Here is a 19,636-nt window from a genome sequence, read left to right on the forward strand (position 1 = left end):
ATTTAAATCGTCTTTTACATTTTGATAAAGTCGGTCCACACCACCAAAACTATCAGGATGCTTAGTATCGTAATATACTTTTCTTAAGTACTCATCCATACTCATTACCCTCATTCACCCAAATGAAAATTAAAAAAAATAAATCAAATACTTAAATAACACGCAAAGATCAAATTTCATTTTCGTTGTTGTTGCTTTTAAAAGAAAAAACACAACCTTTATTTTAACACACATTCTATTTCATTATAATTTACAACCATAATAATAATAAATTTACCGAAAAGAAATAAGAATTATAAAAATATGTAACATTAATTTAAAAAGTGTTAAGATATTATTTTAAATTTGTACAAATTACAATTGGTAAAGAATCTTATTAAAAAGTTCTGAATCATTTGTAATCAACTTTATGGCTTTATCGAATGCATCAACATTGATACAACGTAAATGAAAGTAGTTTAGCGCCCATTCAAAATGGGTAGCGCTATTTTCCACAAGTTTCAATGCCAGAATTGGTCGAAAAAATGTTAGGAGTTGTTCATATCTTGAGCCGTGAAAGTTATAACGTTCAACCATGTCTTTCAGAATGAAAACCTTCTCAATTGTTCTCATTATTTCTTTGTACTCAAGTTCGGTAGTTTCTTTCTTAATCTCCGCCTCCAGCACAGGGTTCAGGTACTCTTCCGCAAACACCTCATCTTCTACCTCATCTTCTACATCGGCTTTTCTTGCCAGAAATAGGTGGTAGTCAACTACCGATGACGTGTCGTCGTATACAATCCTCTCCTCTTCAGAAATTATCCTCGATCTATAATGTTCGTCTTCTTCAGTATTAGATACATTATTGAAATCAACGTTCATTGGAGGTGGGGGTTGAATCGCCATTAAACACGTCATATCCCCCATCTCTTCCTCCTCCTCTGCTGTAAAATAGGCACCAGTCATAGCTAGTATGTCTTCGTCTTCAAATTCTGAATCACTGCTTATATATAGTAAGATCAATGATCTCAATCACGGAACCCATAGTAACTAGTTGTTGGTTTTTGGTTGAATATGCTAAGTCTGTCAGGCTGTAGCGTTGTGGAATGAGGTAAAGATGACAAAATATTCGAGAGTTATATACAGTCAAAGGATTACATTCGGCATTTACTGAATTTGTTTCAGCCAGTTGTCATTGTTGTATTTCCTGTCGGAACATTGTGTCGAAACGCCGTGTATCTTTTGTTTCATTAAGTAGCTTCCCCACACAGTCCATAGTAAGATCAATCACGGAACCCATAGTAACTAGTTGTTGGTTTTTGGTTGAATATGCTAAGTCTGTCAGGCTTTAGCGTTGTGGAATGAGGTAAAGATGAAAAAATATTCGAGAGTTATATACAGTCAAAGGATTACATTCGGCATTTACTAAATTTTTTTCAGCCAATTGTCATTGTTGTATTTTTGGAAAAATAGTGAAACTTAACATCTTGCTTCACGTTACACCAATCATTCATTGCGAAGCTCCATTGTTAAAAATTCCGGAAGAAATTAAGTACATGTTGGTATAGTTCAATCAAGACATACTTAAATATCACTTCATTATATTCTTGTCTTTTTATTTTTGTCATTGATTAACTTCCAAAACCAAACAACTCTATTGTCTTACTTCCTTACCATCGTTAACCATTGTCTTTTTCAAATTAAATAACATATCCATTGTTTTACTTCCTTACCATTGTTTACCATTGTATTAATTATAATAGGATTAACTAATGTCATACCCTCAAACGCCCTCTACGGGGGCTGTACCTTCATATATTACTACTGAAGTTGTGTTTTTAATATTAACAGAAACTTATTCCCATGCATTCATTGGAGCTGGTGTTTCTGATCGAGTTTCTTTCAAGCTGGGGGCGATGAACAAACGATTCAATGAGCCTGTAGAAGAAAAAACAAATATTATAAATGTGATAAAGCAGTAATCAGATATCTAACAACACCTCCATCTAATTCTTACTGTATGTTGATGTCATTATTTCCAAAGGTGTTATGGTGTTGTATTTATTTGCATTACATTTTGATACACCAATGAGAACTAATTACTGTTAACAATAGACCTACCTGATGAAAGTTCGTGAGATTTTACTCCACTAACACCAGCGGATACACTGGTTATAGAAACGACATTTTTCTTGTAATGTTTTGTTTTGCCTGTTTGATGATGCCTGTTTTAAATTAAAAAAACAAATGAGCATGTTAGTTATTTCTTCACAATAACATAGATTCTAATACATTCTAAAAACTTTTTTTTTAAATTATAAATCCTAGTATATTTTGACATACATGCCACATTGACCAATATTCCAACCACTCACTCATTTTTATTGTAAATATATATATAAGGGAGGTTTCCCAACGCTACGAATACGATAACGAAAACGGATACGTCACACATTTGTTAAACCTTTGAGCTGATCAGTCAAATTAGTAGGATAAAAAACGAATAGTGTTTGATATCATAGATAATTTAATGAAAGTAATTTAAATAGCAGTTTTAAAGTCCTAGACAACTAATCAACACGTATCTAGGCCTACACTTCGTTCAAATTTACCACACACATATTTTGGACGACGCCCTCAAAATGTCATTGCCAGGCGAAACAGATTTTACTGGCTTACGAAAACGAATACTCTTGTACTTTGTAATAGAAGGGAAGAGATACCCAGCACAGGTAGTAAAGTAAACAACATTTTTTTTTACAATTAAACATTACATTTTAAACATGGTAATTAACATTAACATTATACGTACTGTTTGTATACTCGAAAAACACAAAGAACAAATAAAACCGCCAAGCAACTAACTCCAATATTGATGAATATAGTGTATGATTTGTTATCATCACTAGAGTCATCTCTCTTAGAATAAAGAGAAACCTCTATGATTTCCATCTGAATAGCAGTTTCGATATTTTCTTTTTGTTCTTCAAATAAAGATTTCACAACTTCAGAGGGAATGTATTCTGAAACAAAAAGTAATTAATGGTAATATATTGTCAAAAAACAATGCTCTTCTAACTACAGCTAGTTTCCATTCACTATTGTTCATGAGAAACAATGCTCTTCTTTAGCTAGTTTCAATCCCTCCCACTGTGTGAAGTTGCTGTTGTTTTTGGCTTTCACACCAGTCTCACCCCTTTCCACTTATATTCCAGGTTTCCTGGACTTTCTGCATTCTCACTCCTGAGGACGATCAAAGCATATTGATCGAAACGTCGAGAAACTCAACAGTTCTTTTCAGAACTAAAGTGAGAAACTTAACAATCTTAAAGATAATGAATATAATAATAATAATAATAATAACAATATTGGTAATGATGATAATAATAATGTTCTTGTTAATGAAGACGAGGTCTTAAGAGAATTTGCACGTGTAAAAGTCAATAAGGCAACTGGACCAGATGGGATTTCAAACAGAATTTTAAAAGTGTGCAATATCCAACTATGTCCAATTTTTACACATATTTTTAATATTATTTTTAGAAATGGTACTGTTCCACGCATATGGAAAACTTCTATCATAAATCCATTGCCTAAAGTTAATAAACCTAGTGTACCAAAAGATTTTAGACCAATTGCAATTACTTCAAATTTAATGAAATGCTTAGAAAGGTTGATTGTTTCTAGACTTAAGGAAAATATTGGTAATGCAGATAAGAATCAATTTGCATACAAGAAAAATAGAGGGGTTGACGATGCTGTTAATTCTTATCTCCATGATACATATCATCACCTTGATTCAAAAAGAAATTATGTACGGTCTATATTTTTCGATTTCTCCAGTGCTTTTAATACTATTTTACCACATGTTTTAATTGATAGATTATTAAGTTTTAATGTCTCACCTCAGCTCGCCAAAGTTATATATAGTTTTTTGATTAATAGACCGCAGATGGTTAAGTGCAATGGTATCCTATCCAACAAAGAATCTACCAGTGTTGGAGCTCCTCAAGGATGTGTTATCTCTCCAATTTTGTTCTCTTTTTATTCTAGTAGTTTTAATATTTTAAGCAAAGATTGCAATATTGTAAAATACGCTGACGATACTGTAATTAGTGGTTTTCTTTGCGATAGTAAGCATAATGTAAATGAATTTGTTAATGAAGTTGGAAGATTTGTTAATTGGTGTGAAGATATGAACTTAATACTTAATATTACTAAAACCAAAGAGATGATAATAGATTTTCGTAAAACTGCAGTTGAACATAATGTAATAACTATTAAAGGAACCGAGGTTGAAAGAGTAACCCAATACAAATACTTAGGTACTATAATTGACAACAAATTAAAATGGGAGTCAAACTCTCTCATGATTTCCAAGAAGGCATCTCAAAGGCTCTACTTTCTCAGAAAACTCAAGCAAATTAGAGTTGATAACACTATTTTAATTCTATTTTATCAAAGTATTATTCAAAGTATTTTATCTTTTAGCATTGGATGTTTTTATGGTAACTTTACTGAAAATGATAAGAAAAATATTGAGAGACCACGTAAAATTGCACAACGTATTATTAAAGCTGATCTTACGCCTTGTTCATTTATCTATGAAAAGAGTATTCTAAAAAAAGTAAACAATATTATGAAAGACCCCACTCATCCGTTACATTACTGTTATAACTTAAATAGATCAGGCATTAGGCTACGACCTCCAAGAGCAAATCTTTGTAGAACTAGAAAATCCTTCGTTGTAAATAGCATTCATATTTTTAATTCTAATGTAAGACGTTAATGCAATTTTTAATAGTTTTACATTTTTAACAGTATTTTTAACTTTTTATCTTGTATTTTTAATCTGTTATAATACTGCACGTTTTTAAATTGTTGCAATATTGTTGTTTTAATCTACCAAGCAAAGTGAATTTCCATTTTTATGGACAAATAAAATTTCTTGAATCTTGAATCTCTAATACACGCGGTGTACCGCAAAATTTATATCAATAACCAATGGTAATGTCATCTCAGTAGGTCAATTTTTCTATTATTTTATATTATCTAACAGTTTAATTGTTAGCACTGTCGACTATTTACTAGAATAGTAATAATAATTTAATATCTTCAGAATAATGTGTAACCATTATTTTACCATTAGTATTTCTGCGAATCATATGTCTCAGCTGCGAATGACCTTTACTTTTCGTAGAACTCCTCTGTTGTGTATAACATGTCTTAAAATAGTCGTTGTATTTGACCGACAGAATGATGTTTATTTGAGTATTGCCAATACTCTCAATTTCTTCGATCAATCTTATATTCTTGGATGTTGTAATATTTCCATTTAAGGTATCCTTTCTGTTTATAAACAAAAAGTCAAGTTAAATTATTAGACATATTTTATATATTGAGAAAATGTAAATATCTTTTTAATTCAGCTAAGGCTGCGATGATGATAGTGAAATAAATGAAATGAAATGAAAAAATATTAGGATGTTGTGAATGTGTAATGCAACAAAAAAAAAGATGTTGCGTGAGTCATGCATATTTAAAATAAATATTTATTGCGCAACAATAATGATCAAATGTGCACTGTATCCTAAGTGTATTCATTGTACACTACAAACAATTATTCTACGATATACATTTCCAGTGTCATAGATGTATTTTGTGATATTGTGCCTTAACCCTTAACACTTATTATTCCAACTGATACAAAACATATGTGATGCTGTATGAGAAAATGTTTAGATCAATGCGATGGTAAGCTATATTTACTTAAAATGTTCATTTAGTTGACGGAATATTATTGACAACGAATAATCTTAATTATTTCCACTTTATAACCGCGATATAAAATAGCAAAACTCACTCATTGCATTCTGTCCATGCACAACAGAGAGCAGACCTTGAATAGCAGTATGTGTTCATGGCTTTCGAAGCACTGAAGCGAAAGACTTCTTTGACGGTAATCCACTGTAACGATATGTAAATTATTAACCGTTATATTATAAAAAATTTAGATTTGTATCGTCATTTTTTTTAGTTGACATTACTGTACATTTATTTTAAAAAGTAAATAGGCCTATAAATTATGCACGTTGACTAATAATGGTTTAAAACCCTGCAATAATTGTTAGTGTAATCATACCTGTCGGCCTTTTAATATCAATAAAACGGCTTCTTCGTAATTATCACCTGTAAGATATGAACGTTTGATGTTTTTCTGTTAAAACAATAATTCACTTTTGTGGTTTTATGGTAGACGTACGCTCTTCCTTGACATGACTAATTTAAACATATTTAAATTTCAATAACATGTGCATACTGGAAAAATGTGTTGTTGAAACATTCTCTGTTTTAGTAGCTGTCTCTGTGGTTACTATAAGGTCAACCATATTTGATTCTTCAGAAACAATCTGTTGTGTCGATGTATATGTTTCTGGAATAACTGAAGTTTGACCAGTATATATATTTCCATAATTACTACTTGAACTTGAGGATATGTCATCTAGAATAGCTTTTGTTTCAAGGGTTCTTTCTTTTTCTAGAATTGAAATTTGCTCAGTTGTTTTATCGTTTCTATTATCAATATTTGAGGCCATGTCATCTAAAGTAGCTGTTGCGGCTTGTTTTGTTCTTTCTGTTTCTGAAATAGTAGTTTGTTGAGTTACTTCACTCTCTACAATAAAACTACTCGAGCCTAAGTTATTAGATGTTGTGTTCTGAGATGTTCTTTCTGTTTCTAGAATTGAAGTTCGCTCAGTTGTTTCATCGTTTCTATCATCAATATTTGAGGCCATGTCATCTAAAGTACCTGTTGCCGCTTGTTTAGTTCTTTCTGTTTCTGGAATTGTGGCTTTCTCAGCTACTTCGCTCCTCCCGCCACTACTCGAGCCTATGTTATTCACACTAGATGTTGTGTCCTGAGATGTAATTTCTTTTTCTAGAATTGAAGTTCACTCAGTTGTTTCAATATTTTCATCATAGCTATTCGACCACGAGATGTTTCTAATATTAAATAGTTCATTAAGTTGATGTCTACCATGGTGGTCTACCAACACGTCCTTTAAAGTCGTTTGAAAAAAAAACACGCGCGAAAACTAATGAGAAATGTCCCATTCTTAGTACAGTACGTGTCCAAACATCGACCATCATAATAGCGCTATTCTTTCATAGATTTGAAAAAATTTACATATTTGTATAATTTTAAACTTATAATGCCCAAAATTGATCGCAAATGTTTTCTGTGACAAGTGTCAACCTTTTCTGTTACATTTTTGTTGCAGACCAACTATTACAGTTATAAGCCTACATCAATATGGAGACTACTAAGGAATCATACAGTCTGCACAACACTGAAAAGGCAAAAAACAACTAAAGAAGAATAATAGGCCTATGGCCCATTGAAAAACAATATTTTGCTGTTGTTGAATAATGCCATTTTAATATCACATAATAGTTATTCACTTTGACAAAAAGTTGGATCGAAATAGAAAATAATAATTACCTGAAAAATCTGTAATCTAAAGTAAATCAATAGTCGAACTGAGAGCCAATGGATTTTTTGTTGATTTTAACCGTTTATTTTTGTCTTTTTATAAGTGAAAACATTATTTAAACGGAAGTGATTAACTTATTAAAAATGCGAAATGGACTATTGAACATTTTATTTTATTAATCTTCATTTTTCAAATCACGCATTTGTATGCAGTAAACTATAGCCGTACCTTTGCAGCCTTTCTTATCATTATCAAGTGTCCATCCGTCATTGCAATCACAACTGAAGCTACCAATTGAGTTGGAACATTGTTGCGCACATTCGTCTATTCCAACAAAACATTCGTCAATATCTGATAAAATTAAAAAGTTAATGTGATTATTTTATGTATTTTTTTCATTTGCTTAATAGTAGAAAATTAGTAATAGTCACACCAAGGGTTTTTATAGTTATCGTTTCAATTAATTGATTAATAATCTTCAATTTGATTTCTGGTGTGCGGGTGTACAATTGAGGGACTAGTGCTGTCCCCCTTGCCACACTGAGAGTGTTAAAAAGTCGCTATCCAATCGAATTTGAACAATACCATGAAGCCATATTCGCACAAAAGGAAGATGAAAACTAAACTGGTGATATACTGACATTTTATGTATTATTTTATTATTATATTTTTATTTGAAACGGTACGATGAGGGAATCTGTGAGAGATTCCCAACCGAGATTCGAACCCAGAAGATTCTGATATACAGATGTCCTAACCATTAGACCACTGGGCTTTCAGTGTATTATTCAAATCCGATTAAATAACTACTCTTTAACACTCTCAGCGTAGTACGGCGGAACAGCACTAGTCAAAAGTCACATTTGTGCAAACACACTTTCTTATTATTGTTATCTCTTTAAAAGTATGTAGAAAATTCCGTTGACTATGACGAAAGAATAACATAATTTAGACGAAAAGAGATCCGAATGATAAGTGTTTTCAATGTAAGCTTGCTTATATGAAAAGATTAAGTTATATATAATACATTATTTCAAGAAATGTAATACTTTAATGTTAGCATTCCGTACCTTCACAATTGTGTGAATCGTATGCTTCATATCCTGCGTTACAAATACACACAAAGCTACCGGGTGAGTTTGTACAATTGTGACAATTAGCGTAGGAACATTCATCAATATCTAGAAAAATAAATAAAGCAGCAATTAAAAAAATAATCATTATTTATCATTATTTGATCAAGCTAGTTATTCACTTACTACACGTCATAGTGGAGTAAAAGCAAGTTGTCTTTCAATGTGTTGTTTTATTATTCAGCATCCGTCAAATGAATCTTTCTAGATAAGCAAGCCTACGGAATTTTCTACATCATAATAATATAAAATGTGACTTTTTTGCATATTTCACGGCTCAACACGGCAAAACTCCGTGTTTTTTGTGTTTTCTTAGTTTTTTGGGTTTTTTTTTTGTCAGTATTGACAAATCATCAAAAACTTATTGGCAAAGTTGAAACGAACTTTGTCAAATTGTCTGTGATGCGATGGGAGCATTTCGTATGGAAACATCACACAATGTAGCTTTATTAAAAGGTTAGTGTCTGAAGCGTATCCGGACAACTAACCCCTGGACAATTACCACCCTGACAACTACCACCCGGACAACTACCCACCTAGGACAACTACCCTCTAGTCCAACTGCTATGCCTCTAGGACAACAACACCCTCTAACAACCACACCTATATCATGACACCTACACATTGGGTTATAATTACGATCTTGTAAAACTTACTGAACTTCAAAACATAGGGAGAGAGATTGATCTTAAATGAAAGCTTTTGAATTTTTTAATATGCGTATCCTCAGCAGTTATTTTACATTAAATGAGAATCGATCAAATTATTAAAACGTATTCCAATCTTGAAAAATAAAGGGGTGTGGGCTTATTGTATTCTTGTGTGACATAAAGATGCCGTATATAAATCTAGGAACATACAGTTTACCTAGCTGCACCAGTCAATCAACCAGTCTTTCATTTCCTAAGGTATAGGTGTGGTTGTTCAGAGAGTGTTGTTGTTAGAGGGATAGTTGTCCTAGGGGCATGGCAGTTGGACTAGAGGGTAGTTGTAAGATAGTGGGACTTGACCCGATTTTGTTCTCTGTTTTCTTTTTCAAAACAAATGTTTACCGTAAGAGCTTATTTTATGCTGTTTAATGGCATTATACGTTTACTACTACAAGTTCAGCATTAATGGAATATTGGTTTGGCTGTTACTACTTCATAGAAGAACTTTAATTGATTTGTGTTTTACGTTTTCTCCCCACTCCTGAGAAAATAGGACAATAAACGTTTTTAGAACCCTAATTTTACTTTAGATTTTAAAAAAAACCTACACTATTAATCAATTGAATACATTAGATGATTTGAAAATCAATCTCTCTCTCTCCCCCGTTTGACAGGTTCATACATTTCTTAGTCTTCCTATTTTGAAAACATAGATAACTGCGCCAATTGAGGAAATCGTTTTTCATAGTTTGTCATAGAAGTTTAAAAAAAATAAATATCGCTACAGTTATTACAAAATAGACTACAAATCTTAGGTACATACGTCGATATTTTAATAATTTCACGTCAAATATTGTTAAATGTATAGTGTGGTACAACGCCCTCCTAGTCCCCTCTTCACACATAATTTGATTTTACAATACAAATGGCACCAAAAGAAGCAGCTTATTAATTTGGTTACCAATCGTAGTCCGGGTGGTAGTTGTCCGGGTGGTAGTTATCCGGGTGGTAGTTATCCAGGGGGTAGTTGTCCTAGACCCGTCTGAAGTCATAAAACGGCTGTGTTTTATGATAACATTACATAGGCCTACCTGTGCAGGTATTAGTGCCAGAATATCCATCGTCGCAGGAGCATCTAAATGTGCCAAGAAGGTTTTCACAAAAGTGTTCGCAGTTGCCATTGTTTAATAAGCATTCATTGACATCTATTATTAAAAGTAAAATAAAATCGTCATAAGCTGCAAAGCTTGAGAGCTTGATATGTCTATTTCACCGGTTTCTATTTACGGTAAATTTACGGCTACTGGAAAATATATAAGAAAGAAAATATAATTGGCATTGATTGATAGGTTTCGAATCGCAAGGCATTTTCAGTGTCTTTCATTCAAAGGAAATGCCAGTTTTGTATTTCTTATTTGTGCCACGCTATGTGACACTGCTGTTAACTCATAAACAGTCATTGTTTGAATAATAATATCTGATGGATAAATAATGTGTCAATACATTTTATCAAATTGATTCTATTTCTATAATATTTAAATAAAGAAAATACTGAAAATCGCAAAATATAGTTAGATATTTACCAATTTCACATCTATAACCTTCATAGGTATCGGGACATTCACAATTGTTAGGTCCTACACAGTTACCGTTGTTCTCACATGGTGGATCGCAGATGGCTACAAACAGATTAAATGAATCAGATTTTGATAAGGTTATTTTGAAGTTGCAATAAAGTTAAAAACTTCCGTAGAAAAAATTGAAAACGATATAATTAAAATGACAAAATAAATGGTTAAATTCAACCCAAAACCCATTGTTTAGCAGACAATTAGACCATTTTTAATTTGAATTACACCATATTTTTTTACAAGTAAATACATTTTATTTTTCAATCTCATTCGTGGTCAGAGCGGATAAGTCGTGTCGTTTTCTATAATTACAACTTTTACATTTTAAATAAGTGTAATTATACTTATTATACAAATCTTTAGCCAACGTACGTAAACAATCCGTAAGCATTGATAATTCATATCCTGGCCAACAGTCGCACTGAAATCCTCCAAATGTGTTGGTACAAACTTGGGCACATCCACCATTATTTGTCCAACACTCATTTACTAGTGAAAAATGAAAAAAAAACTATTTGAATTCCTTTCTCTCCGTTATAGAAGAATTGATTGTATAAAATGGCTAATAGGTTCTAAAAAATCGCATAACATGTCTGGTTGTAATGACCAATAATAACATTCATGAAACTGACAATTAGGCGAAGAATGTGTGGACGAAGCGACAAGATTTAAGTAGCAAACATTCGCTAATCACCCGAAACATGATCGTATCAGCGAAGAGTAAAATTCTACTTATACCTCATCATACCTAGCGACAACATGTAGCATGCATTGAAGACCTACATATTCTTCTGACACCAACCTACAACCTATGATGAACTTGTATTTTGAAGCCTTTCTGCTTACTAGCTTACAACATGTTTCAGTGACGTAGTGTATTGATCTGTACACTGTTATAAAAGTAAAAATATGCGCACTGGGTATATTAACTGCTGTTTAAGTCTACTTACAATCATCGCATGCGTCTCCTACATAATTCTCTTGACATTCACAATAATCTGGAGCCGTGCACGTTCCGTGAACACATGGTGGATCACACACAGCTATATAGTAAAACAATCACAATTTATCATTGTAAATCATTTACTATCTTTACCTTGATGAGAGAGTGTCTTAAGTTGATGCACTGACAGAGGGGGTGTCTAGAAAACTCAGATCTCAGATATATCTGAGTTTTCTAGATCTAGAAAACTCAGATATCAAATGGATCGTTCCATTATTATTAGAGGGTAGCATAGTTGAAATACTACACAGTATTATACGTTTTCTTACTAATAATAATAATGATTGTAACTTGTAGTAGCAGCCTACGACTTAAATCATAAAGAGATACAGTATACACCTTTTAAAGTGTAGGCTTAGCATTTAGGCCTAGCTAAGCAAACTCCATTCAAGGCTCAACGTGTGGGCGCTATCGCGATGTATCGCGAAGCGTAGGCCTGGTCCTACAGTACTAGACTAGAAGTGGTCAACTCGTACCCAAAATAACTCGTACCTATTCCCAAATTGGCTAACTCGTACCTCAACCAACTCGTACCCACACCAACTCGTACATACCTCATTTTAAAGCCTACATTTTAACGGTAACATGCCCTGTATTTTCTTTATGATTTAAGCCGTAGGCCGCTTCTACATGTTACAATATTAGTAAGAAAACGTACACAGTCAGTTTTAATAATACTCTAGTATTTCAAATGACCTACCTGCTGATTATTAATGGAATGATCCAAATGACCTACCAACCAATCAAATGATGATCTGAGTTTTCTCTAGTTCCATTTTGGAACTAGAAAAGTCAGATATTGATATCTGAGTTTTCTAGATCTAGAAAAGTCAGATATCTGAGTTTTCTAGATCTAGAAAACTTAGATATATCTGAGATCTGAGTTTTCTAGATCTGAGTTTTCTAGACACCCCTGACAGAGGACATGATCCGTAGCGTAATGAACAATGTATCAATTCGTTGGAGTCGGCGCTATACAAGAACTTGTATATTACATTACAGTACCCCTTTCCACACTGTTTGGTTCGGGTTGATAACATTTATTTATGCAATAGAAATAAAAGTAATAACAACATAACAATTTAAAAAACTGTAGGCCTATTCATTTTTTTACAATAACATTTGGATGAGCATAAGTTTTCTTGTTTTTAGTAGTTTATTTAAACAAAACTTGCTCTTATTAGTTTTACTACATGCGATCTTTGAAATTTAAATACAACAATGTCTCAATTAATGATAGTGGTAGATGTGACGATTTGTGGTCTGTACTTTGCAAATGCCTACCTTCGCATTGTCTATCATCATTCTCTACATAACCAGTACGACATCGGCAATAATAACTTCCGACAGTGTTGATACAGATATGATGACAGCCACCATTGGTGGCACTGCATTCATTGATATCTTTGAAAATATAACCACATACGGTAGTTAGCATAAATTAAAACGGTTACTGTAGTGCAAATGACAGTACTATCGGTAGAGGTAAAATTAATATAATAATATCCCCATCGTAAACAATAGTAATAGCATTAACAGTAGCAGCAGCATGTTTTTAGTAGTTTATTTAAACACAACTTGCTCTTATTATTTTTACTACATGCGATCTTTGAAGTTTAAATACAACAATGTCTCAATTAATGATAGTGGTAGATGAGACGATTTGTGGTCTGTACTAATACAAATGCCTACCTTCGCATTGTCTATCATCATTCTCTGCATAACCAGTACGACATCGGCAATAATAACTTCCGACAGTGTTGATACAGATATGATGACAGCCACCATTGGTGGCACTGCATTCATTGATATCTTTGAAAATATAACCACATTCGGTAGTTAGCATAAATTAAAACGGTTACTGTAGTGCAAATGACAGTACTATCGGTAGAGGCAAAATTAATATAATAATATCCCCATCGTAAACAATAGTAATAGCGTTAACAGTAGCAGCAGCATGTTTTTAGTAGTTTATTTAAACACAACTTGCTCTTATTATTTTTACTACATGCGATCTTTGAAGTTTAAATACTACAATGTCTCAATTAATGATAGTGGTAGATGTGACGATTGGTGGTCTGTACTTTGCAAATGCCTACCTTCGCATTGTCTATCATCATTCTCTACATAACCAGTACGACATCGGCAATAATAACTTCCGACAGTGTTGATACAGATATGATGACAGCCACCATTGGTGGCACTGCATTCATTGATATCTTTGAAAATATAACCACATACGGTAGTTAGCATAAATTAAAACGGTTACTGTAGTGCAAATGACAGTACTATCGGTAGAGGCAAAATTAATATAATAATATCCCCATCGTAAACAATAGTAATAGCATTAACAGTAGCAGCAGCATTAACAGTAGAAGCAGCATTAACAGTAGCAGCAGCATTAACAGTAGAAGCAGCATTAACAGTAGCAGCAGCAAAAGCACCACCAGCAGCAATAGCAACAATGACTGCAATAGCAACAGCAACATAAATAGAAGCAACATAAATATACCGCAACAGCAAAACACAACCAGCAGCAACAGACAGACAGCTCCATCACAAAGTCGACCACGATTTTATTTCGGTATGGTATTTAAACCTTTATGAAGCGCCGCCGCTAGTACGCTGTTTTAATCATATCGGTTGCGTTTGATATCGATCGCGTTGTTACTTTGGTCGCGCTAAATGTCGTGTTTATCCTACAGTATTAGTACACATACACTTAATAACATACTACATAATATGTGCTTTTTAAAAATCATTTAAAAAATAGTTCCTTGTTTTAAAAATTTTCTAAAAAGATTTAAAGTTTCGAAAATGTTAATCTAAAATTAGTTACCATAGCCACAATTATACGAATCTTTCTTCAACAATAACACAAAACAACTTCGAATACCGCACTGTATGATACCGTATTACTATGCCTACATTTTATGGCTTAAGGGCTGTCGAATCACCTTTTTTCACGTACGCATGTGAATCCTGTACGGTTCTAGGACACCTACCCCCTAGACAGTTACCCCCCGGATGTTTACCACCCGGACAACTACCCCCTTAGGACAACTACCCCCCGGACAACTACCCCCGGACAACTACCCCCTTAGGACAACTACCCCCTTAGGATAACAACCCCCCGGACAACTACCCCCCGGACAACCACCCCCTTAGGACAACTACCCCCTTAGGACAACTACCCCCCGGTCAACTACCCCCCGGTCAACTACCCCCCGGTCAACTACCCCCCCCCCCCAATCTAAAAGTAGACAAATATATAGGACCGGTTTCTGTAAAAATGAAATCATCTGTTTTTAACGGGTGTTTCGAAACTAGAGACCCGAGACCAGAGACCTGACACGAGACCCAATACGAAAAGGGAGACCTATATTTGGTCTCCCTTTTCGTATATTAGGGTCTCCCTTTTCGTATAGTGTGGTCTCTTTTTTCGTATAGTGGGGTCTCCCTTTTCTTATAGTGGGTCTCCCTTTTCGTATATTTGGGTCTCCCATTTCGTATATTTGGGTCTCCCTTTTCGTATATTTGGTCTCCCTTTTCGTATATTTAGGTCTCCCTTTTCGTATATTAGGGTCTCCCTTTTCGTATAGTGGGGTCTCCCTTTTCGTATAGTGGGGTCTCCCTTTTCGTACGTGGGTCTCCCTTTTCGTATATTTAGGTCTCCCTTTTCGTATTGGGTCTCGGGTCTCATGGTCTCTGGTCTCGGGTCTCTAGTTTCGAAACACCCGTTTTTAACCGATTATTCTGTTTAACAGCACGCTAGGCCCTAGATGTGCTAGATTTAAAGTACCGTATTTATTGAAAAAAACGGCCTGGGCTGTTTATTGTTTAGGTGGTTTTTAGGTGGACATTTATTGGAAGAAAGTTGTTTATTCAATGGGAGAGGGTATAATCTAATGGAAATAGACGCCGATTATTCCATATGATGTGTCATGGGAGTGACATGGTCACCGTTTATTTGAGGGGAATTTATTTAAAGATCGCCGTTTATTCGGTGAGTGAACATTGAGGTCAAATATCAAAAGTGATATTATTCTTCAAGTGTACAAAAATACAAATGACAAATTTGAGACAAAAATTAATTCTTTTAAGACCAGTGGTTATCGAAGCATTGTCCTGACGCAAAAATTATTATTATTATTAGCGAACCCAGTCTTTACAGTAAATACAGGGAGTACTATATAATACGTTCGACTATCCTATGATCATGTGTGACAATCTTCAGTTTATACCAGGCTATATTTATGTTCAATCTTTTACTTTTGTTTACAATAATGAATAGTAATTCGTCAAAGTAACGAATTGAAATATAGTTATTAATTCCTATTATCGGCTGTTGCAGAGTCAGGTTGTTGAATGGTCTGGGTGGTAGTTGTCCGTCCGGGGGGTAGTTGTTCTAAAGGGATAGTTTTCTGGGTGATAGTTGTCCAGGGGTTAGTTGTCCTACGGAGGTAGTTGTCCTAAAAGATTATTTGCCCTCGGAGTATTTTCCAGGTCCAGAAGGTAGTTGTCCTACGGGGAGTATTGTGTCAGAGGCAGTTGTTCGCGGGGTAATTACCCGGGGGGGGGGGGGGTAATTCTCTGGGGGTAATTGTCAAGGGTAAATTGTTCCTAGGGGTAATTGTCCGGGGGTAGTTGTCCAGGGGTTAGTTGTCCTACGGAGGTAGTTGTCCTAAAAGATTATTTGCCCTCGGAGTATTGTCCAGGAAGTAGTTGTCCTACGGGGAGTATTGTGTCAGAGGTAGTTGTCCGCGGGGTAATTACCCGGGGAGGAGGGGGTAATTGTCCGGGGGGTAATTGTCCGGGGGGTAATTGTTCCTAGGGGGTAATTGTCCGGGGGGTAGTTGTCCAGGGGGTAGTTGTCCTAAGGGGGTAGTTGTCCTAAGGGGGTAGTTGTCCGGGGGGTATTTGTCCGGGGGGTAGTTGTCCTAAAGGGGTAGTTGTCCTAAGGGGGTAGTGATCCAGGTGGTGGTTGTCCGGGGGGTAGTTTTCCGGGGGGTAAATGTCCAGGGGGTGAATATCCGGATACGATTGTACGTCATTGCGGCGTCCAAACGTACCATGACTTGAGATGCGATGGGTATTCCACTCATTTGTCACCGTGTCCAGTTCATCCTTTAAAAAAAGGCAAATATAATACTGTCATAGATAAAATTAAATGGATCTTCTCCTCCAGGTGCCAGTATAATGATATAAAACAATGACATATCATTATCCTCATAATGGATCTTCATTCTATCATCTGTTTGTTTGTGACTACAAGTTGACAACAATCTTTTGCATATTTTTAAATGCCAATACATAGTTTCATTACTTTTGTATAATATGTCTAGCTTTCCTGAAAACACCCTTGTGTAGTATGATTTTATCATGATAACTTCTGATGCTTTTATTGTCAATGCATTCAGTACCTAAAACATGTCAAAGTTTCTAGTCGTATTGATAATAAATCTCCAGAAACATATATTGTTTTATTATCTACTGTACACTGGGAACAGACGTGTATAATATACACCGACAAAACTTATACATATTATGTATAAGTTTTGTCGGTAACATTAAAAAATATTATGCAACAGTGTTACGGAATAATGACAATGAATTGGTCTATTATAGTTGTCTCTGATACCTTTTAGTACATGATTGTACTTGCACCAGGATAGAATGAGGTTTAATCCAGTTATTATTCTTATTATATTAATTATTATTTTTTTTATCTGGGGTGTATTTATTTGATTATACATGTTACCATTATTACACCCAAACAAAATAAACGCCTTCCCTGAACATTTAAATGCCCGGGCCTTTTATTCGGGTAACTTCTAGCATTCTTAACTGTTGAGCTCGAGTATTTATTCGAATTAACACCCTCTTTGAATAAAAGCCTTCCTCAAATAAACGCCACCATTCCCTCCAATAGAACATCATGTGGAATAAACGCTCCTCCACATGCATTTACAAAATAATTGTATCACAACACATTTCATTAACTACCATAATCTACAATTTACCAAGCATTTTGACATAATTTTATCATCTTTTGATATTAATTGTGCTGTATTTTTTTACATCTAGGTGGTATTTATTTGATTATACATGTTACCATATTATACCCCAAATAATGATGCCTCCCCTCCCCCTAAAAACCCTTTTGAACAATAAATGCCCAGGGCGTTTAATCGGATACACATGGCAAGTTACTTCTAGCATTCTGAAAAGAACTGTTGAGCTTGACGTTTACATCAAAATGTTCTCGTGGACAGCAATAACTAGTAGGCCTACTTGAAATTGAAACAATTTAAAGTATCAGTTATTGCATAACATTACTGTCTAAGGATAGGATAAGTTGTGTAGAGATATGTTTTTTGTTTGAAACATTAGTAATAGTATTTTCTGTTCATCTTTTAACCACATTTTCTATTACAATGAATGTAAATATGTATATTTCGAACAATTTGATACCAAATTTAAGTTTCTATGACCAGTACTTACAGAGATATGAAGATGCCCTGGTATGTGGGTCAAAGGTCAGAAATGGCATTTCTGATCATTTTTTACTAAAATGCCCCATTAGACGGAATATAAATGCATGCCTTCTGAACATTTTGAGATCAAAATTGACTTGCTGCGACCAGTGGTTGCCGAGATACAAGTACCTTTATTTATTTGTTCATATAACCCTTGACCCTGACCCTTTGACCTTTGTAAAATTTTTCAAAATGTGTGTAAGAAATAACAAAATATATATTTCGAACAATTTAAAACCAAATTCAAGTGTCTACGACCAGTAGTTACGGAGATAAATACATGCCCTGTGTTGTGGGTCAAAGGTCAGAAATGGCATTTCCGGTCATTTTTAACTAAAATGTCCCATTAGACTGAATATAAATGTATACCTTCTGATCAATTTGAGACCAAAATTACTTCGCTGTGACCAGTGGTTGTTGAGATTTAAGGACATATTGGCGTTTGGTCTTCTTATGACCTTTCACCCTGACCTTTTGACCTTTCGCCACATTTTCAAAATGTGTAACCAAGCCAAAAATGATTGTTTGACCACCCTAAACCAATTTCTGAAGTCAAATTCTCTGGACCTCAAAGTGCATACGAAAGTTGATCTAGCTACTAGAGTATTTTTAGATGAAATGAGAAAACTGCACAGATTTTGACCAACCATTTTCATATGATAAAAGCTCTGAAAATCATACATAATTCAAAACAACCTAATCATAAACAATGAAATACAATATTAATTAGCTGGAGAATTTAGGCCCGTGCGTAGGACATTAGTTTTTTTAATGATAAAACTAAAAATCTTCCCAAATATCATTAAATTAATATAGAGAACCAACAAAAAATTTCTGAAAATTTTAATATTTTTTTCACCGATGTATCAAAAAACCTTCAGTCCCTAAGAAAAAAGCTTTGGTACTGACTCGGAACAATGTAATGTATCAACAAAACAAACTCCGGTTCACAAGCATACTTAGCATTGTGACATGTGTAACAATGTTTATAGCTTGCTATATGCAGACGATAGTGCTTAATGTCAAGTAGGCCTAGATCCGATATATAAGTACTTGAATCATGTAATGATTGGTTGGTTGATAATAAATTATAAATATAGGAAAAAACTAGGCTATTTTATTTTGAACAATTCACAGATAAAAACAAGTAAATAAGTTCTCGATTTGTTGTAACGGAACTTAAAATAAATTACATAGGCTTATCACCT

General features: G+C 34.2%; 2 protein-coding genes across 2 annotated transcripts; both read right to left on the bottom strand.

The window, feature by feature from the left end:
* Positions 1-1,802: 1,802 nt before the first annotated feature.
* Positions 1,803-7,742, bottom strand: LOC140051511 (uncharacterized). Its single transcript, XM_072096755.1, has 9 exons — positions 7,701-7,742; positions 7,481-7,496; positions 6,299-6,916; positions 6,122-6,168; positions 5,843-5,946; positions 5,123-5,328; positions 2,792-3,002; positions 2,101-2,204; positions 1,803-1,917 (listed from the first exon to the last, which is right to left on the bottom strand). The coding sequence occupies exons 1-9, from the start codon at positions 7,740-7,742 to the stop codon at positions 1,835-1,837; spliced, it is 1,431 nt and encodes a 476-aa protein (XP_071952856.1). The 3' UTR covers positions 1,803-1,834.
* A 3,022-nt stretch (positions 7,743-10,764) lies between these two features.
* LOC140051519 (thrombomodulin-like) lies at positions 10,765-13,735 on the bottom strand. The gene is made up of 5 exons (XM_072096767.1): positions 13,582-13,735; positions 13,174-13,293; positions 11,837-11,929; positions 11,259-11,375; positions 10,765-10,934 (listed from the first exon to the last, which is right to left on the bottom strand). The coding sequence occupies exons 1-5, from the start codon at positions 13,733-13,735 to the stop codon at positions 10,765-10,767; spliced, it is 654 nt and encodes a 217-aa protein (XP_071952868.1).
* Positions 13,736-19,636: the final 5,901 nt, after the last annotated feature.

The sequence above is a fragment of the Antedon mediterranea genome, chromosome 1, assembly GCF_964355755.1.
Source record: "Antedon mediterranea chromosome 1, ecAntMedi1.1, whole genome shotgun sequence".
Lineage (NCBI taxonomy): Eukaryota > Metazoa > Echinodermata > Crinoidea > Comatulida > Antedonidae > Antedon > Antedon mediterranea.